The sequence below is a fragment of the Protomyctophum parallelum genome (genome assembly GCF_964188405.1).
Source record: "Protomyctophum parallelum genome assembly, chromosome: 18".
Taxonomy (NCBI): domain Eukaryota; kingdom Metazoa; phylum Chordata; class Actinopteri; order Myctophiformes; family Myctophidae; genus Protomyctophum; species Protomyctophum parallelum.
The window spans coordinates 32116546-32142886 of record NC_139716.1 but is presented as its reverse complement, the minus strand read 5'-3'; the positions used below and the strand labels follow the sequence as shown (position 1 = coordinate 32142886).

The following is a 26341-nucleotide window of genomic DNA, read 5'->3' as shown; positions in this document are numbered from 1 at the left end:
TGGTCGGCGCCATCTTCTTCGAGCGGGTGTTTGACCAAGGAGGAGACGCAATTTTTGAGCAAATGAACCGGGGGAAACTCTGGAAACACATCAAACACAATTATGAGCAGAAGGAGGACGGTGGCGACGACGACGAATAATGGGATGTGGCCTCGTTTTTCGGCAAAGATGGAGCAGGTTGTCACCTGGAGATGTCCAGTTTTTCCTGGATTCCACACCAGAATCGTTTGGGGAACACATGGACAATGTTCTAATATAAAAACATGCTGCCAGACGTCCCATGGGAGTTAGAGACTGGTCAGAATATCATGGACATGGAGTGATGATCCCTGTTTTTCTCCGTGCCCATGCTCCATGTTTGTCATGCACAACTCTCCCCATACCTTGTAAATGTACTGGCCTACTTGGAACGATGCAAGTTGGAAATGAATGCCCCACCTTTTATGCCCATATATGGAGTTATTTGTCAGGCATGCTCCAAATGTCTATGCAGACGTCGGAATGATGTCAGAACAGGCCAGCTCCATATATGGACACTGGACAGGGGCCCTGTCCAGAGCCCGGGCAGAGGTCTTTTGGGGGCGGTTCTGGACAACGTGGACGCGACCGACTTGACACCGGGCACTGCGCCCCCTGTGGTGGGGCTCCCAGATTTTGGGGGGCATGTTGATGTTCTCATGTCCGTGAAAAATGAAACAAATGCATTACAAGATATATAGAATATAGATATATTAATTTATATCAGCAGGATGACGTCTAACGTTGTCATTTACTGCCCTAAACAAACCCATTCTTGGCTGGCAAAAGATTACATATTTAAAAAAGTTTTACATAAATTACAATACCCTAAACAAACATTGAAGTCAATAGACTTGGCTGGCGTATATTAAGCTATATATGGGTTTCTGTTCCCACCTGCACTTATTTTTGTGCCTTTTAACAATATTGTTAGCTACCGTTTTTATTGGGCAAATAAAAATAAAATAATACATTAAAAAAGGCTTTACTGTGTAGGCCTATAACCTGACATGTGCTTTGCCAATAATAAAGCTCTAAATAAACACACAACTGCCTGTGTGTCCTGCTGCCCAACATGCTAGCTAGTAGCACTGTGTGTGTGTGTGTGTGTGTGTGTGTGTGTGTGTGTGTGTGCGCGTGCGTGCATCTGCGTGTGTGTGTGCGCGCTCGCGTGCGTGCGTGTGAGTGTGTGTGCTACGCTATACAGTATGTGCTCACGACTGTCATCTAGCTGTAGAACATGATCAATCCATCACCATCGCTAACGAGGGTGTGGCCTCTGGGGACAGCTATAGCTAATAAGACTGCCATGCCACCAGCACACGGCTAGCATACAGCTGAATGTCAGGCTGTTAAACCTGTAACAACTTAGCTGGTCTCTCCTGCACAGTGCGGTGGACAGTGTGTGTCTCTACGAGACACAGGACTAGAGAGGGGGTCCACCACTGTCCTAACCGCGTTATGGAGCCACTCACACGGGACATTATGTCTTTTAACATACCTGTCCTGTTTTACAGCCGTTTGCAATGGACTAATGTAATGCTCTCTCTCTCTCTGTGTGTGTGTGTGTGTGTGTGTGTGCTCTCGTGTAGGTAAACATCTCAAACATTGAACAAATAAACTATTTATATCTGCTAATGTTGTTTCCACTTACAAGACTGCCTTCTCATTTCATTTCTATTCTTGACCATAAACCTTTCACATTGTGCCCTCTTGTTATCCGATTTAGTTCCCTTTTGTTTATTTCTATGACTATTTTTGAAACTTTGGGAGCTTGAACACATTTTCTTTTCACCCACTGTGACGTGACAATAGAGCTGAATTTGACTTCACCACATCTAATATCCATGCTATAGTTTAATCGTACCATTATTAGATTATAATGTCACGTGAGTAATGTGTTCTGGATTCCTTCAGGATTTTCTTTGGTTAAATTAAATTACATTTTGATTTTAAAAAGCAGCCATCACAAAAGAGAAAGAAAGCCAGACTGGAGGACGCGCACACGCACACGCACACATACACACACACACAATGTATAGATGTGTCACCTCCTAAAGACATCCGCCCTGGCACCGTCCGGGGGAAATACCAGCCAGATTGGCACCTCCTTGTCATGTATACAGTACATGTCTGTGTGTCTCATGTGTGCACTTTCAGAGCCGTGGCTGGTAACTCAAGAGGCCGATCTGGGTCGCGGGACACCACCGAACGACGACTCGCCCACCTCTTTTAGACAGTAAAACAAAATGAAGGAAGTCCAACAAAGAGCATGGGCATGGGCGAAGCATGCCTCTTCACGTGTGTACGTTTGTATATAAAGTGTAAATGTATTTCTGTTCGCGTATGCATGCATGTGTGGACGTGCAATAATTTCTGAATGCATATATATGTGGATGTGTGTGCGTGCATCAATACTATGTGTCTCAGGGCTGTGTGCCATGCTGCATTCCATTAGCATTCCATGGCTTCTATTCATTACCACAGGCTTATGCCACACACGCCGCACACACACACACACGCCGCACACACACACACACACACACACACACACAATAGCCAAACACCCACAGACCCAAAATAGCCGACCTGCAAGCTCACAACGGTCATGACACGACTGAGCTTGCAGATCTGCTATTTTGGGTGTACAATGGCCACACACGTGTAAATCAGACAACCCTAACCCCCAAGCTGAACCTTTTCCTGATTGTGTGACTAATTCTAGAAATATCTAAATTAAACAACAAGAACCACTTCAATTGTGACAATGAGGAAAATGGTATACTTGCGGGGACATTTGGCTCTCAAAAGTACACACACACACACACACACACACACACACACGCACACATGAACGCGCACGCGCGTCGTGAAGCATGGTCGCAGTATCCTAAACTAAAACAAGCCAGAATGGTCCTTTACCCCCTCCCCTCCATTTCTGGGATTACCCCCTAATGCCTAACCTAAACAGAGACTTAGGGCCTGGCGACTGTGGACGGGGGTCCTGGGGCTTAACTGGGACTGAGACTGATGCGCTTGGAACGGGATGACAGTTACCCAGCAGCACATGCAGTGAGTGGACCTGTTTATCATGGCGAGGCTGGTGGGCGATTGCCCCGTCGTCGTCGGCCTACCAAGTGGACCTGTTGTCAGAGCCATTCATCATCACTGAGAGGGTGATGGCAGGGCAAAGTGTGGCTTGGAAAACAATATTGAGATATTCAGGGGCCGTCAACTATAGCTGGTTGGGAAAAGAAAGTCTGCACAGCACACATCGACATCGTAAACATCGACTTCTCAACGGCATTGACCACATGGAGGCCATTTTGCTGTATTTGGGGAGCTGCATATTATGTTTTCTCATAAATGATTGCCCATATTCATGACAGTGTCATTCCAAAATAGTCGAGTTTTCTCCGACGGGTGGCTGGCATCTCCCTTGGAGATAGTGTGAGAAGTTCAGTCACGCGAGAGAGACTCTGAGAGTCGCTGCTTCTTCGCTTGGAAAGGAGCCAGCTTGGGTGGTTTGAGCATCTGGTTAGGATGCCTCTCGAGCGTCTCCCTAGGACCTCCCCAGGATGCACGTCCTACTGGGAGACCCTGGGGCAGACCAAGGATCAGATGGAGGGATTATATCTCCAAACTGGTCTTGGAACGCCTCGGGATCCCCAGGAGGAAGTTACTAATGTTGCTCTGGAGAGGGAAGTCTGGAGCTCTCTGGTGGAGCTGTTGACCCCGCGACCCGAGTACGGATAAGTCATGAAATAATAATGTCTGACTGTAATAGCATGCCAAAAATAGCTGCCAGGTTGAGTAGATTTGTCTGTTTGATAAATATTGAACCAATTAAAATGTGCAGTATTAACAGGAGCTTTGTGACCAAATAATAACTTGATTGGATCCATTGGAACACAAGTTGTTTTCCATTTCCTGACAGGTATAAGGGTTTTGGACATACAAGGAATCCACCCGACAGTGGCATGAGTGCACACTACATAGTCTATTTGTCAAGGTTGTTGTCCATGATAGCTACAGTAGCTATCTGCCTGCCTGGGGGCTGCATACCAAATGACATAAGACATACAGTACAGTCGGCTAACTGGGTTGATGTACAGTAGCTGTACAGCACTGTGAGCTTTACTGTAATAGCAAGTATTTCAGTGAAAAGAAGAAGAAAAAGTAGCAAAAATAGCCGAGCTTGTGGATAGGCTATTTGTTTTTTGAGGGGCTATGTCTAGCTTTTAGTGTGAGTGTAAAGTGTAAACACAAACTTTGTCCTAACACAAACATTAAATGCCATTGATAATGAATGGCCAGTTTTGAGTGTTAGTGTACTGTAAACACAAACATTAAAAGCTAGACATAGGATGTGATTGGCCGGAATGAGATGATGTATCATGTATGATGATAAGAGCGCCCCTCACTTCACACGGGTGTGATTTTTGTATTCATTTAAATATATATTATGTTAATCCAATATTAAACCATTTCCATAACAGTGTGTGGGTGGCACAGGAGAGCTAAATGGTCCAAGCTTTAATCTAATTTAATTTATATTTAATCTAAACTTTTACGACTCCTGCAATTGCCGGAGGAAAACCTAATTTTCCATTTGCAGTGCTTAATTATGGAAGCACCCGGGGGATGTATTGAAGAGTCATATTTTTTAGAGAACCCCGACTTCTGCATATAGCGAGATTAAATCGCACGAGGTGAAGTAGTGAGTAGAGAGCTACTTTTGGATCAGTTGAGTTGAGGGAGATTCATGCTACGAAAAGAGCATGCGTTTGGACAGGCTAAGCAAAGCAAAGTTACCATGTTTACCCAGGGTAACTGGACTAAGCTCAAGAACTTGTTTACAGCCAGGCCCTGCTCATAGAACATTTCATGGTAGGGGTTCAAATTAATGCCTTGCTCAAGGGCACTTCAACGGTGGTAATTTTAACGTGCCGGTCCGGGGATAGGAACTAGCGACTTTCCGATATCAAGACCGCTCCGCAAACCGCTCGGCCACCGCTGATGAATAGTTTTCAGTGTGTGCTGAACATGGCATGTGCTTGGACCAACACAATGGCCAGTGTTCAACACACAACCCCCATTCATTGTCTGTTCTACTGTCATGGAGGGACATTCGTTGTAGGATGTCTCAAGCGATACAGCAAAAGATGGGAGTTTTTGATTGCAATTTAACTTGTTTAATGTAAAAACTGACCCTTACAGCAGTGATTCTCCACCTATTTCAATTTCAAGGACGCCCAGTTTGATATGCATTACACCAGTCCTCCATTTGATAAATTATGCTAAATCTTTAATCGACAGTGTAAAGGGGGAATTAGTACACGGAAAGGGACCATTTGGTCCAGTTCTATACATAACATCATAAGGGTCCATTTGGCTCCTAACCACCAGTCATTTAGCTGGGGACCACCTGCAACCCCCTCAAGGCCACCCCATGATGAAAATCCCATTACCGCTCCAGACATCCGTGTTTTTGGCAATCATGGTCAAATCCACCAGTAGAAACCGATTAGGAGAGCAACCCCATGTTTCTTAACCCATTTTGGTGTTAGCATTATGTTATGCTTTAAAAAATTAGCAGATCTACACGCTCAATCTACAAGCTGCTAAAAATAGCAGATCTACAAGCTCGTAGCGTGCTACTCGGTGGCGCGCTACGAGCTTGTAGGTCTGCTATTTTTGAAAAATCGATATAGATCTTTCAGAAAACTGTCAGGATGTAGAAGAATTTTTTTAGAATCTGATCTCAGGTCAGAATGGGTTAACTTCAGGGCAGTGCGTATAGGTGTGGAGGGTGAGCCTCACCTGCCTCTCCAGGGAATGACCAGGTCAGGGTTGATCTTCCTGAAGACGTACTCTCCTCCTCTTCCGGGCCTCCAGCCCAGGCCCGGGGCCTCCTCCTCCCTGCAGGGCTCCTCCTCCCCCGGGGGCAAAGCGTCCTCGGCGTTGGGTCTCTCCATGCCTATGTACTTGGGCAGGATGTGGATGAACACCTAGCACGCCACACGGGGGACATTCACACGTCAGAGCGGCGCCGTGGCATTGTTACTGTAATATTCTGGGACTCTAAATAAACACACTTGGAGAGCATTCAAACACAGGTCTTTACTTGGTGACTCTCAATGCAGAACGACACACACAGCACACTCAGAGGCTACAACAGGCTGCAGGGAATCTTGCTAATCAGCACAGGTGGAAATAATGTTCTCAATCAGTGACATGATCTTTCACCTATAGAAGACACTATTACAGTTACCACTCTCCCCATTACTAACCCTAACCGCATGTGAAGCCACGTAGTCGAAGTAATGGGATGTCTGGGCAGTCCCCATCAGAGCTATGTGTGAAACATACTGTAGGCATGTAACGATATATATCATATATCGATATATATCGAGAGGGGGGGGGGGTCTAGTGTGTGATGTGAAATGTGAGCTTTAGTCATATTCCATCATATTCAAGTGCTTTTGGAGAGAAATGATAGTCACTTTCAGTAGTAGAGCACTGTAGAGGGGAGCTGTGTGTGTCTGTGACTGTGCCCAGGTGGTGATGATGGTCGTTGATGCTCATCAAGGAAGGCAATTATGTTTCTTTCTTTTTTAATAGATTTTTTATCCCACGATTTTGTAACCAATTTTTCACCCCTGTGTCAATCATCTAATGTGATCCTGGGCTCTACACACCCTCCACCAACCTAGTCCCCATATATGGGGGACAAGGGGAGAGCAACGGACTTGAACTCATGCTTCCTTCATGCCTGAATGTCCAAGTTGCTCCTTTACACCTGACGGGGGGGAGTTTCCCTGGTAGAACGTAGCGCGTGGAAGGAACACGTTATTCCAACCAGTTCCTTTCCACTCCATCAGGCGCCCCGGCTGGCCAGGGGGAGGCAGTTTAGAGACCAGGATTACTGCATGTTTTTTGTGAGGGTACCTACCCTAGGGGACACGGGGAGAACATGCAAATTATGTTTCTGCACTGTCAAAAGTAATGCTACTTATTTTGCAATGTAGTTAAATATAAAATCTCAGGGGGGAAGATAAATTATATAAAATTAAAAAAACGGTAATTTTTCTTTAAAATATATATTTTTTTTAATATCGTGAAGAATCGTATCGTGAACCTCATATCGTGATACGAATCGTATCGTGAGTTGAGTGAATCGTTACATGGCTAGTGAAAGAGCTAATCGAACTAATCAATTTAATAATACCAATTATTACAAAATAACAATTGATAGTCTAATTCGATCAAATAATAACGTTATTTTGGACATGTTGGTAAAAACTTTCAAGAAATGTAGGAAAATAGTCAAAAATAGTGAAGGTTGCCAGCCTACAAGCTCCCAACACGCCACATCGTGTGAGCTTGTAGATTGGTTAGTTTTGGGTCCATTTGTTTTTTAACTATCCCTAATTTAGCTGGGGACTGCGACTCTGCGAGTCCCCGGGCTGCGAGTCCCCGGACCCCACCCCACCCACTTTGAGAACCACTGAAAGAGAGTTAAATGGACTGCCCATTACTCTCAACTAAATGGTAAATGGTGTATTTATATAGCGCTTTTATTTAAAGTGCTTTACATAGATAGATCATGCATTACATTCACCCATTCACACACACATTCATACACCGATGGCGGAGGAAACCCACGCGAGGCACCGACCTGCACATCGGGAGCAATTAGGGGTTCAGGGTCTTGCTCAAGGACACTTCGACACCGACTCTGGGGGAGCCGGGGATCGAACCTGGAACCTCATTGGTTGCCATCCATCCAGCCTCTCTACCCCTGAGCTCACTGCCGCCCCCAGTAACCACGGCCATGCAGTGAAGTCCTCACCTTGCGGACCCACAGGGGCATGATGTGCGTGCTGGGCGTGCGGTGGTGCAGGTTGAGCACCACCACGCTGAGGATGACGGAGAAGGTGACCAGGATCATGGTGAACATGACGTAGTTGACGATCATGGGGATGCCCAGGGACGTCTCGGGCACCCTGTCGGCCAGCAGGAGCATGAAGACGGTGAGAGCGATGAGGACGGAGATGGACAGGGTCATCTTCTCCCCTGCAGAGAGAGGCCACACGGGAATGCTCTGGGATTACAGTGGTTCTCACACTTTCTAAATGCAGACTTGGGTCCATTTGGTTTCATTTTACACTCGAGAGTTCGATTATTGTTAAACATCTGCATTACTTAATTTACAAGAAGTCCACAGACCAGAAGCAGGACACAACTCTCTTAAGTTTTAACCCATTAAAACCGGGGAAAGCACCTGTGTCGTTTTAGGTTTTAGCTGAAAAGCATTATTTAATACTTTGCCTATTCAAAAATAGCAGATATACAAGCTCACTATGAGCTTCTAGATCAGCTATTTTTGAAAAATGTCATTGTGCAAATCTTTGGATATATAAAGCTAACATTTTGAACTCAAATCTTTTTGCTTCTATGCGTACGGGAAACAAAATATTTTGTGATGGCAGCCGACCGCCAAATACATAATTTTCACATGAAAAGGTTTGAGAACCACTTATACATTTATAGAATCTGCCTCATGGGTCTTAATGGGGTTCATTCTATATATTCTAATGCTAAACAACTGACTGACCCGCTCCGGGGGGCAGGTAGAAGACAAAGATGGCCAACACGCTGGTGAGGATGCAGGGGACGATGATGTTGATGATGTAGAAGAGAGGCTTGCGCTCGATGATGAGGTAGAAGGTGATGTCCTCGTACATGTCCTCCTCCTTGACGTTCTTCCTGCTGCGCCGGTGGCAGATGTTCCACTCGCCGTTCTCTGTGGAGAAGACACACGTTGGAGGGGTTGACCAGCAAAGGGGAAAAGGGCCAAAGTGGAACGCGTTGCGGGTGGCCAGAACGAAAAGTGGATGAGAAGTGATCTTTCTTTCGTTCTCTCTCCCTAATTCGTGAACTTAACTTTTTTGGCTGCCATCTAACGTTTATAAACGTAGCTACAGTAGGCTATCGGTACCTACTGGTGCTATATACGCGTATGTTCGTAGACAACCGTATACTCCATATATGAAAGCAGCGACCGTCTATTTACCTTTTAGCATTGCTCCGGTTAGTATGGAGAGCCACCGTCCCCACCAGCTATGGGATTTTTAAATCCAGCTCCATCGAGTCTCCATTATTACAACAGGATTTTCAAAGCGCTGTATCTCAAAAGGTTAGACTGAGCCGCCGCACGCCCGACGATCGTAAATCATTTGCGAGTTTGTACCGCATCGCTGAGCACACGTAACTGGTTGTAATGCTAGCTAAGGGGTCTGAGCTAATGCAAATTCTTCACTGTGCTCCCAATAAAAGCCCTCACCTTCCTGAATAACCCGGAAAGGAAACAATATTAAGGAGCATAGAGTTAGAGTGGATGCATGGCATTCCTGTGTGCGTATGCTACCACCTATCGGCACAGAAATAGTTAAACATTAACCACTTAAAGGTTTCATGACATTCATTTTCATTTATTTCTATCGTTTTTCGTTTAGATTTTATGACCTCAATTACACCCAAACTTGAACATTCAGTGGATTTTCTGTGATCTGTGTCTTTTGACCTGCTATGAAGGCAGGCAAAATCCCTCAACAGTGACATCGGCTGGCTAATTCTTTATTGTGTTTTTGTTATGTCATATGGGATTCGTGGACTGTTATGTAACTAACAGTCCACTGGCAAATCAGAGCACTTGTTTGAGCCTAATTATAAAAATAAAAAAAACAGACCACAGAAAATCTACTGATCTAATTCAAGCACTTCTTTACACCAAAGGTGTGGTATCAAAAGGCACTGAACAACACGGAAATCAGCTTGGTTTGACAGAGAAAGGTATTGCTGTGCAGAGATGGCTTTGGCCAGCCACAGAGGAAGACTTCCTCAATCTGCCAGAATAATTGACCAGATTGAATCCGATGAATATCTGGTGAAAATAGGAGTAGGACTAAGTATAGAGCCCTGGGGGACTCCGGTAAACGTATATAAGGATTCAAGTGGTTAACCGGTTAAAACCGAGAAAGCATCTGTGTCATTTTAGATTTTGTTTTATACTTTGGCTATTAAAAAATCGCATAGTATGTCACTTCGTGCCACGATATGAGTTTGTAGATAAGTAGATATGAACATTTGCTTCTGGGCGTTTCTGGAACAAAACATTTTGAGATGGGGGTCCACGGCCAAACACATTTTCCGAAAACTGTTAGGATGGGATATAAGGGGACAATGAGAGATCATGCGAAGCAAACTCATGCATTTCTTTCTACGAGCAATTTTCAACAAAGATGCAGGTGCTGGACGAGGACGTGAAGTGAGTATGAGGCAGACGGGGGGGCACCAGCCTGTGAACGCGTTCTCGTCGATAACAATCTCGTGGATCTCGTTGTTCTCTTCGTCCAGGTAGTACTGCAGCTCCACCTCGGACGAGTCGTAGTTGTAGGAGCGGAACACCATGCTGCAATTCTGCCAGTCAAACGGGAAGTACTGCACCTGTGGTATACGTGGAGGAGTACTGCAGTTAACGTTTCAGCCTCTGTGTAGGCCGCAGGTGGCCCACAACATATTCAAGTGCAAGCAAAACAACAGACAGACAGAAGGACAGACAGACAGGTATCGTTTGATGTATGGTGTCTTTCCTTTTACTTGTCGAGTTGTTGTTTTTGACACTATACCGTTGCACATGAAATGTGTCCTCTTGCATTTTACCCATCCTAACTAGTAATGGTGGGTGCTAGTAGCCTGTGATACATTAGACAGCAGCTACTGTACCTGTAGCACTTTTGGATGTTATCAGTTGATTTAATCTCAGTCATCAGTTCTTATGACCATGCATAGTGGAGCCAGTATGGACATTTCCTACATAGGCCTATTGATGTTGTCAGCCATTGTCCAACGTCGCTTTTGGCGCGTTGTTCAGACTACTAACCCTATAAATCTCACCCTAACCCTATAAATCTCACCCTAACAAAGTTATTGTATCGCGCAGTTTCACTATGTTTTGGTGGCCCACTCGCGGTAGGCACAGTATGTGGAAATGTCCATATTGCCTCCATCGCATGGTCTTGATAAGAACATGTTGGTGATTATGGGTCGATGCCATTGGAAGTGGGTGGGTAGCGTGGTCTACCTCTATGGAGCAGCTACTGCGGTAGATGGCCGGAGGAAGCCATTCCACGAATCCGCTGCTGTGAACCAGGACATTGACATAAAGAGCCACGTCAAATTGTCCATCATTACTGCAGAGATACAGAAAAGGGGACAAACATGTCGGAGTTACATTGACACGTGATTCCGCCGTTGATGTCTCATGTGTGACCTTCTTCTTGAAAGGTGCTTAATAAATAAAGCTTTATTATTATTATTATTATTATGTACAGTAAACATCCATTTAATTTAACTCTGTGTCAAGACAGTTCGGCGGTAAATGGTGGGCATTACACTAAGGATTGATGCTTGATAGTTAACCCATTCTGGACGGGAACCCGTTTTGGTGTTTTAACGAAGCATCATTTAGCTATTGAAAAATAGCAGATCTACAAGCTCATAGCGCGCCACCGAGTGGCGCGCTATGAGCTTGTAGGTCTGCTATTTTTGAAAAATCGTGAAAATGTGGCACAAATCTTTGAATATATATTCTTTCAGAAGACTTTTGATTTATTTCGACGTCAGGCCTAAATGACATGGATGGATGGATGGATGGATGGATGGATGGATGACACAGGAAGCTCACTTGTTGATGAGGTAGATGTCAGGACGCCACACCTTGTTCGGGGGGATCCTCAACACTTGAATGTCGTCATACTCCTCTGGTTTCCACGACAACCTGTAGTCTGTCCATGCCTGGATGGAAAGAGAGAGGAAGAGAAAAGAGAAAAGAATAAAGAATAATCGATGAAAGGAAGAATAATAAAATATATAGAATAACTGAATAACCAACGGAAAAAAGAAAGAATAAACAAAGAAAGAAGGAAGGAAAGAAGGAAATAAAATCGTTTGTGAGGCACTGCTGTTACTCTCATTTACAACCTTGTTTCACCTACCTTTGATAAATAATTCAAATCCCAGTGATCACACACACACACACACACACACACACACACACACACACACACACACACACACACACACACACACACACACACACACACACACACACACACACACACACACACACACACACACACACACACACACACACACACACACACACACACACACACACACACACACACACACACACACAGGCCGTGCAGAGTTCTAATTAGAAGAACAGAGCAGAGGGAACTGTGACTGTCCCCATTTGACACAGGACAGGACAGGACAGGACAGGACAGGACAGGACAGGACAGGACAGGACAGGACAGGACAGGACAGGACAGGGACACTCAAGAGATAGGGTGGGACATGACATTTGTTAGGCGATATAACTAATGTATTGCACGATTAACGGTTTTGCCTCGATTACGATTACGATTATTGAATGATTATTAAACATGACAAACCAACATGAGCTAGATTAAGTCGGGTTATTGGTTCTAAATATTGGTTTTTCAGGATTCTTAAAATTGAAAAAAGTATCAGATCGACGAGCTCAAAGCGTGTTGCTTTGTGCCGTGCTTCGAGCCGCGCTTCGAGCTTGTGGAACTGCTACTTTTGATGCTTCTGTGTGACGCTGTAGTGTGATTTAGGAAGAAATCCAAAAAGTTAAAACATGGAGAAGATATAGAAGGTTTCTGCCCGACAGAGACGATACATTTCTGGTTAATTAATCGCGCATGCCTAACATTTAGCATTGTCTACCAGATTCATGAACACGTTGGTCGTCATCTCGCCATTCTTCTCATTCTGTAACAGAGAGAGAGAGAGAGAGAGAGAGAGAGAGAGAGAGATGGAGACATGAGGAATGCCACTATATCTTGTTGTGCGTGACAGCCCTGTTACTTTCAATCCTATTCCATGGAAACTAATTGGTATGCATGATTGGTATAGCCATACAGCGCCACTGGGCTAAGCACCCGTCGGCTAGCTGGCTGCCACTGATACCAGGGGAACGGGAACACGTGTGTGTGTGTGTGTGTGTGTGTGTGTCTGTGCACGCGAGAGTGTACAACTATTCATTACTATACTTGTGAGGGACAAATGTGCCCACAACTTCCACAAGTATAGCATAATTTGAAAAATAGACATTGTGAGGACAACTTTCCTGGTCCTCACAGAAATGGAGGCATTACTGTAACTGATTTGCATATGAAAAGAGTTAGGATTGGGAATTTAGAGCTTACACTTGGAATTATGCCTGATTCATACCAGTGGTTCTCAAAGTGGGGTCCGGGGACCCCCAGGGGTCCCTGAGGGAGTTCCAGAGGGTCCCCAGCTAAAGGATAGTTAGGAATAGGAGCCAAATGGACTAGTATGGATCTCTAACTCTGAGGGTTAAATTAACATTGATTTTACTATATAAATTGCGGGGTCCCAGAGATAGAAATGCCATTAAATAGGGGTCTGTAGTCTAACGCATGTCAAACTGGGGGTCCTTGAAATTAAAATGGTTGAAAATCACTGCTAAAGCAGTGAAAGTCTTCTCTTATGGGGTCCCTGGCATATGTTTTCAAATGGGGGGTCCGTGAGCTAATAAGTGTCAATTTGGGGGTCCTTGACATGAAAAAGTTTGAGAACTACTGATTTATACAATTACTTACCGGTAGTTGCACCAAAACAAACATATTTTATGTGTTGATTAGCATTTCTTTTAGAAATGGAAACAACAACAAAACAAAATAAAACACATGTGACATAGCCTCACAATTATATAATTATATACCGGTATATATATTTTTAAATATATTTAACCATGCAAAGTTATTAAAGAGTTAGTTAGACTTAAAGCTGTAGGAAGGGTAGTAATTCATTCCAAGGGTATTCATTGATTGCCTGAGTCCCATGGTGGGAGTTCTGGTCTGGTTTTGGTGAATATTGGTGCTGGTCATTTGGTGGGGGTCTGGGGGCCACTCATTAAAAATACATTAATCCACAAAACTAAAAATAAATAAATAAATTATAGTGTTATATTATATATACACACATGAAATAGGGCATATACTGCACATTTATGCATGACTTGTATGTACGTATGTATGTGTGTGCGTAATCTGCATACCGGTATATGAGTTCATGCACACAGTATACGTACGCGCGCGCGTGTGCGTGTGTGTGTGTGTGTGTTCGTTCCGTACCAGGCTTACGAGCTGTGAGAGCGTCATCCCCACTCGGACCATCACTCGCTCCTCCCATGAGCGCGCCGGTCGGACCTTGTGGTTGTAATTCTTGAAGATCTTCTGATGGAGTCTCCTCTCTGTCTCGGACGCTCCTGAGCAGACCAAACCACCGTTAATAAGCACTCGTGTAAGAAAAAAGCCCACAGCATCATCAAAGACACCAGCCATCACGACAAATACCCTGTTCCAACTACTCCTTCCAAAAACCACTACCAGAGCATCAAATCTGTCTCGGTAACAGTTTTTCCCCCAGGCAGTCAGGCTTGCACTGTAATGTAATGTCACTTTATTCTACTATGCACTTTTTTTCTCTCCTTTTGTTTGTTTTACTTCTGTAATAGTTGTTGGTTTTTTGTCTACATTAGTGTATATCCTGTGTAGCCACATAGCCATGTAGGTCCACACCATGTAGTTGTGACCACTGCCCATATTGAATGTTTGTCACAGTCAGACTTTTGTCATTCATTGTACAGTCTAGGTCTTGTATTTCTATGTATTGTTCCCTGCTCTAGTTTTCATGGTTCTATGTTTGTTTGCTCCAGCTGTGTCTCATTTTCTAATCAACCCTCATGTGTATATCAGTCTTGTTCCCCAGTCAGTCCTTGTTGAGTCATTGTATCTTGTCCTGTTTCAGTCTGTTTTAAGTTGTTCATGTTCACCTGTCTTCTGAATTAAAACACCAATTAATGGTTTTGAACACAACATGCCTGGCTGTCCTGCGTTTGGGTCCTTACTTCACCTACACATGACAATGTTGTCTTAAGACTGAGAGTGCTCAGCACAATTAATGTCATTGTATTTATACATTGCATTTTGTATTGCAATGGGAAGTTTATTCCATAGTTAGTTGGAGCCAGACGGGAGAAGAGTCAAACGTTCTGCCAGCCTCCCTGTGTTGGCTGGTCTGAGCATGCGGGACGGGTTGTATAGGACTTTGAAGATATCGGGGTACCATATTGGTTGTTTTGAAGGCCAGAGTTTTCTACTCTGTGCGGGCAACAACCGGGAGTCAATGGAGGGAGCGGAGAAGGGGGAGACATGTGAGAGTTTTTGGCTGGTTGAAGACCAATGACACAACAACACCCTAATCTAGAAAACTACTGTAGATTAACATTGAAAAAAATGCATTAATTATGAATTGCCAAAAATGTCAAGAGTTCTAAATGTTCAAAAGTTGTGAAAATAGCAGAATAATGAAGCTCTCCCCGTTCATTAGGACAATATCAGTGTTTTCAGTCTAACAATTTGAAGTTGAATGGGGTTCATTTGATCAAATGAATACATTTACAAACAAAATATTGATTCAAGCAACCAAAAAAGATCTGTGGTGCACAGACAGAGACGTGAAAACGACCCCACATGCGTATTCAAGTAGAAATCCCCTTGTTTAACTAAATTAGATTATTACTGTGTGATTAAAAGGGGTGGAGAGTTACACCGACACACTGCCTGTGTTAGAGCTTCAAGAAGTCTGTCTGGGACCACATTATGCTAAAGATATGTGCACTACCCGACCGTACTGGTTGTATCTCCACAGTTCGACGTATTTTATGATTATTATTGTTTTTAGCATAGGTTGCAAAAATAGACAAGCTTCTATGTTTTAGGGGGTTTTAAGTGAAAATCAGTCTGGATTTTATATAAATATTTAATCAAGGAAAGGTATTAACAGGACTAGGACTAATTCATAACTACATTGGATCTGTCGGCTCAACACAGGCTCAAATTAATAAAGATTACTCGTTATTGTTACTCTGGTAACTCAATGAAAAAACAGGTCTACTTTTGGGTGTGACCATGATTTGGGTTTTCTCCGCTACTTCTGTAATGAAAAGGACAAAAGCGTAATCATTTACCAGTAGTCAACAGAATGGCATGCACCTGTCGCCAGCATTGACAGGTGACACACTGAAGCCTAGTTTATTCTGTCTCTTGACGGAAATAACGCAGTTGTACGACGAAGCATAGATTGGCCGTGACTTTTTTCCTCCCATGTAGGGGAACCGACATGCGAGGAGGAGCGAAGGACTCACAGTCAGACCGAATTCAACAGTATTTAAGTCAAAGTATGCTGTGGATACTAGTATACTAACCGGTCAAATTTTACTCAACTACAAGAGAAAGTTGCTCTGTCAAATGTGTACTTAAGTAGTCAAATGTCAATATTTAATATAAATAAAAATAAAAACCCAAATTTGAATACATAAATAGGAACTCTCAGCGCGTAACATCGCGACCAGATCTGAGATTGTAGATCTGTTATTTCCATCACGCTATACTTGCTACGTTGCACCACGGATCAGACCGATATGTCGGAGTCATAGTGTCAGGGGTTTTGTCAGAGTACCCGAGTTTGAAGTCGGTCGCTCCCATATATATATGCACATGGGCCGCTATAGGACGTAATATCTGTGGCTCTGGACAACCAGCTCTCCATGTATGCCCATAAATGGGCATATGGGGTTTGTTTATGGTTATGTCTGAGTCAGAGTGATGTGGCTATATGGTCCGCCAGCCAGCCGGTCTAGGGTTGAAATAAGGCTTAAGGCAAAGTGTACTTAACCCCCGGCCCCTTCCTAGAAATGTAGTGGAGTCAAAAGTACAACATTTGTCTTTGAACCAATGAACTCTAGTGTTGTTAAAGTCATCAGTCAAAACTCAAGTAAACGTAATTTGTTTAGTGCCCCCTGATGCAGATAATAGACGCAGGGGAGCACGAGCAAGGGACCAGGTGGTGATCGTTGTCGTTGTTTGGTACTTGGTAGTGAAAGGTGACTGCAGCCATTGTAATCGATACGCTGCTTGGGAATGGGTTCAAAGGCATAGCTGGCATGCCGCCTCCATCAAGGACAAAAATAGCCTCTGATTAACCAACAATGAACTGTTAATAATATCATTCATTATTTGTTCCACAGGGGGAAAAGAGCTTTGTGGGACTTTTTTTGGACTTGGGTTTTCTTTTCTAACACCCATGAGTTTGCTGCACTAGGAAATAGTAAAGGAAACACCCTGCCTCCCCAGCGAGCAAACGCATGCGCACACGCACACACGCGCGCACACACACACAACACACAACACACACACACACACACACACACACACACACACACACACACACACACACACACACACACACACACACACACACACACACACACACACACACACACACACCTGTGGACACCCTCCGAGGGGGACACCAACCTCATCACCCCACACCACACACCACACCACCAGGCCTGCAGGTTCACAGGCTGAAGGTCAAAGGCAGTCACACTTGTTTATCTTTCACTTCTATTCTCCCTCTCTCTCTCTCTCCAACAACAAACATCTCAGATATGGAGAGAAAAATCTAATAAATCAAACAATTTTACATTGAAAAGGCACATGCAGGAACTCGGCCTGCATCGGACCATAAGTCTGTGCTTTGGGTGTCAAGCATTGTGCATTTTTTTCCTTCATCATTTACAGGCGAAGACAACAGAGAGGAAGGCAACTCATCTCGATTTAAATCCTAGCCAATGAATGGCCCCACACTGTTTACGTTAGTTTAAAATCACCATTACACCATCTCTGCACACAGTCCAATCAAGTCACAAACAACTCACAAAATGTAAATGTACAAATAAAAACCAGAACGTCTGTCACACCTGCATGGCTTACCAGTGGAAGTGAGACAGAGGCATCCACATAAGATGATAAGAACAGTGTCTATCCTCATTGTCATATCCGTCACTGTCCTCTTCGCCCGTCAATAATCCACTCAAAGATCACCTTGGCAGGCTGTTGCCCTTTCCCTCCGGCCGGCCGGCGGAGCCACAGCTTCCCCACTGCGTCCGCTCCGGTGGGGTGGGTTGGTGGGTGGGGCCCTTGATCCTCTGTCACCAAGGTACCCAGATGGAGGGTCATGCCCAAAAAGAACACCACTCGACCGAAGTATATACAGCTACAGCTACAACTAGCAACGTCTGCAGATGTCAAATGCTAATCGCCCCACCGCGGTTAAGCCGACCCTGCTTCCTCCTACGCCTCATCTACGACCACAGCTCCCGGGGTGAAAAACCATGGGCTCATTGGGCGCGTGTGGAGAGGGGTGGGGGGGGGGGAGGGAGTGTGTTTGTGCATGGGACCACAGGCACCTGTCTGCTCCAAAACTGAGGTTAAGGGGAGGGGGGATGACCATGGGTTATGACAACGGGTTATATTTGTTTGTGTGCGGGACAAGGGGGTTGAGCAAAAGGTGATGACCCCCCCCCCCCCCCCCCACCCGCCCCAGGGGCTGAAGCTCGATTCATAATTCCCCACACAACAACAGTGGCCACCCGTTGAAAATGTGCAGCCTTATAAAAGCTCACAACGAGTTGCATCCCGAGCAACACATTTGTGAGCTTGGAGGTCAGCTATTTTGGCGACGCAGCATAAATTAAGCTCTGCGAGGAGGAGCTGCAGGGGGATGGCGCTCATCTCCTGCAGAGGGTGTGGGCATCTCGCCAGCCAAGCAATCTCAGATCTGGGACAATACTGCTCGTCGCTGTCGGGTGGAAACCTCATATGTCCAAAACTAATACACACACACACACACACACACACACACACACACACACACACACACACACACACACACACACACACACACACACACACACACACACACACACACACACACACACACACACACACACACACACTGTACAGTATAGCAAATGTAGCAGACAAAGGGCTCTATTTTCGTCCATGCTTTCGTCCCTTATACCTAAACTTCTTAGCCTTTTTTTTTAAATAGTTAAAATAGCCAATCTACAAGTTCACAACGTGGTAAATGGTGCATTTATATAGCGCCTTTATCCAAAGCGCTTTACATAGATTGTGCATTACATTCACCCATTCACACACACATTCATACACCGATTGCGGCAGAAGCCATGCAAGGTACCAACCAGCACATCGGGAGCAATTTGGGGTTCAGTGTCTTGCCCAAGGACACTTCGACATGTAGACAGGAGGAGCCGGGATTCGAACCGCCGACCCATGGATCATTGGACGACCTGCTCTACCTCTTGAGCCACAGTCGCCCGACTTGTCGATGTAGATCGGCTAGTTGTACTATTCAACTAGTAAAATAAAAAATCAGACCCGTGTGAACTGAGTGGTGCAACATTAGCAAGCAACAGTGCAGCACTAATACTATCTCTCTCTCTCTCTCTGTTTCTGGCACAACAGCGCCCCTACTGGTAGTCAGTCATACTGGCGCTCATGAACACATACATAGGCCAACACATGGGTGAACACAGACATTGCTGTTCCTTGGAGTGGTTGCAACACTCAAAAAGGCAAAGTAGTTTAGGGATAAGGGGTTTAGCATGGACGAAAATAGAGGCCCTAATGTTGAAGTTTCAAGCTTGTGGATCTGCTACTTTTTATGCTTTTGTGTGACGCTTTTGATGATCAAGCAGGCTGTCAATTAAAAAAAACAAAACACACAAATATGGGAGGTTTCTGCCCGACAGCAAAGTAATTCACCTTTACCTCCGTTCTCCGTCTCTGTGCGGCAGCGCACCACTTTCTTCTCCCAAGTTCAGGTTCAAGTTCAACATTTAAAAATAATACAATGGCATATTTGTGCTCTGGCACTCTCCCCGCCTCAACACAGAGGACATGTTGTCGTCACACAAATCACACACAAAACAAGACCGGCTCGCATGACGACGTCCATCGTGACAGAATAATGGTCACTAAATAACTATAGTGTCGCGAGTTATATTTGCCTCTCCTGGGGGGCGCCCGCTGGCCTAGCGGAGCGGTCCAGGCGCATACCACCAGTGGTGGAAAAACAACTCAAATGTTTTACTTAAGTAAAAGTATAAATACTGCAATGCAGTGTATTCCCGTTACGAGTAGAAGGTCCCGTATTAAAAATGTACCCGAGTAAAAGTACAAAAGAATCGGCATTAAAATGTAGCCTACTTAAAGTACTAAAAGTACTCATATTGCAGAATGTCCCATTTTCACAAAATGTATACAAAATATTTTGAAAAATGTACTAGTTGCAACTAGTAACTAGTTGTTTTCAAATAATTGTAGTGGAGTAAAAAGTAGAAATATTGGCTCTGAGATGCAGTGGAGTAGAAGAAAAAGTGTTGGAAATTGGAAATACTCAAGTACAAAGTACATTTTACAGTACAGAGTAAATGTACTTCCACCACTGCATACCACATACACCGTACAGTAGGCTCCAAAATGCAGCATGGCATGGGTTCAATGAACCCATGCTGCTGTCACTCTCCGTCTCTCTCTCCCTATCTCCTGTCAATCTCTGCTATCAATAAAGGCGACAGACAGACAGACGCGCATGTACGTACACACCAGGGGGGCACTGAAGCCAGTAGGAAATCCAAGTTCATATAATGGCCTGTTGTGGCGCTGTCATTGGGCCCAAAAAACCCCATAGCTCCATAGAGGTCCATGTATTTGGGCCCAACTTCACCTAGACTGTATTACCTTAATAAACATGGTCATGAATATTTTATGCTTCCAGTCACTAGTTTAAAGTCTCATTTCTCATGTCATAATATTCTTTTTTGGAAAATTATGGTCCCATTTATTAAATAAATGACCATAAAGTCGAGTATGTTCTGAGGGGGCGTGGCTACAGTCTATGTGGACTGTAAAGGTGGATCCACCCCCCGCTCGCGTCAAAATAAAAACCAACGAAGAAGAAGGGGGTGGGGGGGAAGTCCCACTTCGTTGTCTGGGCCAGCCAATGGCCAGCTGGGCCCAAACGGATCTAGAAAGATGGCGATTTACAATTCAAGGACTGACAGGCTTCATCTTACGTCCATATCATACCCGGAGAACGTTTTGTCCATCTTTTTTTTTACAGTCTATGGTACGCACGCATGCACCCGGTCTTTACACAGGCACCACAGACACTGTGAAATACTACAGACAAACCTACATAAACTACTGTATACACACAATGCACTCATATTCATAAATGTACATAATCTGTGTGTGTGTGTGTGTGTGTGTGTGTGTGTCTTTCCTCCGCATAACCCAAATCAACTTCAAACTTGGCGTGTGTAACGCTGAGGACCCAAGGGTGTGTTGTGCACGTGGAAAGTGGACTGGTTGTCCAACCCAACACTGTGATACAGCTTGTCAGAACGTGCACTGGAGTGCCGTGTGTGGTCGGGGTTCGATCCCCGGCCCGGGTCATACCAAAAACGGTAAAAATGCTTGGCACTCAGCATCAATGGGTTGGATTGGGGGGTCAAATCAACTAATCAAATGATTCCCGAGCGCGGCACGGCTGCGGCTCACCGCTCCTTGGCTGCGGCTCACCGCTCCAAGAGATGGGTCAAATGCCCAAAACAAAATAATTTCACTGCGGTAACGTGTGTGACAAATCTTACGACTTTGAGTTTGATTACAGTAGATTGCCTAGACCATTTATTCCAAAACTTTTCAACTCCCGACCCCAAAATATAATGCTGCCATTGACTCGTGACCTCAACCTAACCCCGGAGGTACTTTTATGCACACAAATGTGAGTGTTTGGTGAGCATTTGTCCACACATGTAATGTATTAAGCCTCGGGCTATAGGGGTTTTGTAACAATAACGGTTAACATGTATCTGTATTTCACATTCTATTCAGGTGTGTAAAATAATTTCGATAACATAATTTCGTGAGCCCACCGTCAGTGTCGGACAGGTCAGCATAAAAGTCTAAATCCCATCAAATGGTGGTCCGTGGCTCAAATGCTGAAAAAAAATCACACCCGTGTGAACTGAGTGGTGCTACTCCCCTCTCTCTCTCCCCCACTCTCTCTCATTAGCAGGCAACAGTGCAGCACTATCTCTCTCTCTCCGTTTCTGGCACAACAGCGCCCCTACTGGTACTCAGTCATACTGGTGCTCATAGTCAAATAGGTTAACACGGACATATAGTCACATAGGTGAACACAGACATTGCTGTTCCTTGGAGTGGTTGCGCCACTCAATAATGGGCCTTGATGTGAAAAAGGTTGAAAACCACTGGTATATAATACAGACATAACAAAGAGGGAAGCCGTGCGGGGTATAGGACAGAGGTGCTACATGTCCTCCCAGTGGGGCCTCCTCACTGGCAGGTGTGCAACAGCAGTGGCAACACATCACTGTGTGGAGACTAGTATTAAAGACACGACTGCACTGGGAGACAAAAAGGGGTAAAACATCAATCTAATAATTTAGCTGACGCTCGCTCGCTGTCTAAATCGCTCGTCGCTGTCTGTCAGTCGGAGTACTTCCTTAGCATAGAGCAAGACAGCTGCTCGCTTTCTCCGCCATCTCACAACGCCACGACGCACTGACCGCCTCACGGAACCTAGCGCCGCACAGCCCTGTCCTCCAACCTCAATCTGCCCTGCATTACACACACCAAACATTCTGACAATCATCTTAATTAAATTAATGTGTCAAAAAAGAAATATCTCCCCGCAAATCACATGTCACCAGTGTCGGCAGTGAAATGCATGTTGGGACAGACACAGATTAATACTGGCGCAACAGACCCAACATCATTTGCTGTTCATATATTCAGAACGGGTAAGGACTAGTACTATACTAAAAATTTTAATCACACCTGTGTGAAGCAAGGCACTCTTATCATCATACATCATCTCATTCCGGCCAATGACAATTTGCGTTCTCACCTTCGTCTTCAATGTTTGTGTTTACAGATGCGCAGATATCCGCAATTGTAGGCATGTGTGCAACATGACAACTGTTTTAAAGTATTGTAGAGTGACAACTAAAGTCTCTGTATTGTTTATGTTAAAAGATGAAGTGATTTAAGATCATTAAAGCTGAGCTGTTGCATTTTATTCATTGAAGTGACTGAAAGGCAATATTCTCGCGTCCAGTATTCTCGCGATACTGCCCGTCTCAGAAACTGAGAGCCACTGCAATGCTGCAGCTGCAGCATTGCAGAAATTCTTATTGGGCTCTTCTTATTGGGCTCGTTTGCAAATCAGAAAATAAAGTATCCGAAAATAACCTGTAATATGTCTTCTTTCATTTGTCTGCATCGGACGGTCACAGTCATCTAAAATGTGTTCATGCCATGTCTACTAGACTGAGTCTGTGGAACGAACTAAAAGTGAGCAACTCCATAAGAACATTTAAAAGATTATATAAAGCTATGATAATTGACAAATATATAAAAATCACCTTAGTATGCATAGGCAGTAGATATTACAAAAATAATATAAATTAAAAAAATATATAAATAATGTACTATATATTTGAAGTAACCACTATATATTAGAAGTAACACAAATATACAAACGCATATGCAGTGAAAATAAACAATACAAATATACACTATATATTTGAAGCAACCACTTCAAATATATAAGCACGATTTAAAAAAGCTAAATGTATGTGTGCGTAACTACAGTATAACGCATACAAGTCCAAATTAAAAACTCATTTATTTAGGTTACATTTTATCTTGTAAACGTTTACTTTTAGTTTGACTATTACTGTTGTCAATTTATGTTTCTGCTCTTACTCTGTGTTGTTTGCTCCTTTGTGCCTGTTTTAACTTGATTGTTTATATTGTTGTTTTTACTGTACAGCACTTTGTAACTTTGTTTTGAAAAGTGCTATATAAATAAAATTTACTTACTTACTTACTTACTTACAAGACCAATGTGTCTTTTTCATTTTGTTTATCATTGATATTTAAGAAGCACAGCACAGCACTGTAGAAAACTAACTAACTAACTAAGGACGATTCATACTCATTACACCCCCCCGAACCTCAAATGACGTCACATTGTAGGCTCTACAGCGCCAATTTTACTTTTATTCGGCTCTAAAATAGGAGTATGAATCGGCCCTAAGTTGGCGCAACTCTCTCATCCTATAGGACTCTGAACCCTATATGGTTGAGCAGGGCTCTATGCTAGTGTATAATATGTTCCGTTTTCTGTTACTGCGGGGAAAGTTTTCACGTTGTGAACTCGTCGATTTACTATTTTCTGCAAAAACAACCACCACAATACGAATACGAATACGAATGCTGGGGATTAAGTGGTCAGTGTCCTGTCCCCCTCCCCCCCCCCCCCCACGGGAGGCATGCCCAGTGTGCTACTGCACTGTACCTTAGTGTCTGGTATGCAAGGCATTGGAAAAACACTGGTGGGACGCCAGCTGTCAAGCAACGGTAATATACCGACTAAAACCTGCCACTCGCAAGACACCTCTAATTCTGAAGAACAGCGAGAGTCCGCGGCGTCTGAATGAACAACCAATTAGATCACGCTCGACTGCGTTCGGTGAGTCATGCTGTTGGTTGGATGTTAAACAGCGGGTAATCTCATCTTTTGTCCGTGTCCTTTAGGAGCTAATCCTCAAACAGGAGTGCATTGTCGCGTCGGGGAGAGATTAATCTTGCATTTTCCTATTTTAAGTCCGCTATCATCATCAATGTTTCCCGGAAAAGAGCAAAGATCGTCAGCGTGCATTTCTAAAACGAGCTCATCGTCGCTGACCTTGTCCACCAAGTCGCACCATATGTCATTGTCAAGATACAGTATCGAGGTTGTGATCTGCAGTTTTTCATGTCCATATGTTGACATTTGATAATGATAAAGTATTTTATATACAGTATGTGTGCATGATAATATACACACAAAACATGGCACTTGGCACAGCATTATCAGCTTGCCTGCAGGGCCAAATTAGCCAGGCCCGGGGGCCCTTCAGGGAAACTGGACTGCGCATGCAGTACTGGGTTTGAGGCCCTGAAAAAGGTCCCCTGGGGACATTCATTGTCTCCACCAGTCAAAGGCATGGGGAGAGTATGTTTTGCACTCTGTCCGTGTGTGTGTCCATCCGTCCGTGTACAGCTAATCTCGTGCACCATGCACACACACTCCCTGGATGCCAACGACGAACCTCTGCCCCAATTTTTGGGGCGTTTCTACTGCAACAGCCTATTATAGCGCCACCATGAGGCTGATTATTGCAAAACACAGTTATGTACTAAACATTATGAATACACTGTAACATTATACATTTATTGCAGACAGATTATTGCAAAAGAAAATCCTGGTGGAGAGCTAAATCTAGGTCAAAAAGAAAAAAAAGTCATGCGCACACGCCCTATGTGGGCCCCCCAAAAATACTGTACCAGACAACGGCTATATCTCTCCTGTCCCGGCCCCTCCTCCTCCCCCCTTCCCCACTCAAACAGGAGACATACTAACCGCATGTTTCTTGTGCGTTTGGGGTGAGGAGCGCACGCATGCTTTCAACATCAGCATGCATACTTTCAAACGTTACTGGTTACAGTACTGGTGTATGCTTGTGTCAAATGAAAGATGTGTTCTGAGCAATACACCAATTCATCCACTCGATGGCAGTTGTTCAACATAGGCTATGTTTGCACTGCAACCACACTGTTGACTTTGGCAACGTACGTAATCGTATGTTTTCTCATGCCAATAAAAGCTTAAAGCTCGATCCTTCGAAATGAATCGAGTCCACACAGCTGGCCCAAATAAATAATTACATCACAGAGTCAGTGTGCATTGCACAAATCCATCAGATCAGTATGCCGTCACTCCAATGGAGCAGGTCTGACTGTCAAATCCCGACATATTTTCAGCATCATCAACAACATTTGATAGCGCGGTTAGACTGGGTGGTCTCCTCCTCCCAGCTGTTCTGTAGGTTTTTTGTTTGTTGTTCTTGTGGCAATCCATCTCCCGGTAGTCTAGTCTTAGCGCATTGAAACGGCAGTCTGCCACGTCCTCGGCTGACACAGACAATAACCCTAGTTATTTACTTATATTTTGCTTAGAATACAGCAAGAGAAATATCATAGCTGGCATATGATATGATGCTATGAATGATACTCTTTTTTTTTTGCCCACGATTTCGTAACCCATTTTTTCACCCAGTGTCAATTATCTAATGGGAGTTTCTGACCAGTTCCCTTCCCCTCCATCAGGGAGATCGATGACGAGAGGAGAG

General features: G+C 44.2%; 1 protein-coding gene across 1 annotated transcript in view; it reads right to left on the bottom strand.

Moving 5' to 3' along the window:
- chrnb1l (cholinergic receptor, nicotinic, beta 1 (muscle) like) overlaps positions 1–18036 on the bottom strand; it is a gene marked incomplete at its 5' end in the record, with an annotated part of 32796 nt that extends 14760 nt beyond the window's left edge. Inside the window, 9 exons of the mRNA XM_083789533.1 lie at positions 5842–6029; positions 7874–8097; positions 8639–8827; positions 10383–10530; positions 11168–11276; positions 11771–11880; positions 12841–12885; positions 14274–14407; positions 17979–18036. Of these exons, the coding sequence (XP_083645659.1) occupies positions 5842–6029; positions 7874–8097; positions 8639–8827; positions 10383–10530; positions 11168–11276; positions 11771–11880; positions 12841–12885; positions 14274–14407; positions 17979–18036 (1205 nt within the window). The remainder of the gene's footprint in view (positions 1–5841; positions 6030–7873; positions 8098–8638; positions 8828–10382; positions 10531–11167; positions 11277–11770; positions 11881–12840; positions 12886–14273; positions 14408–17978) is intronic.
- Between the last annotated feature and the right edge of the window lie 8305 nt (positions 18037–26341).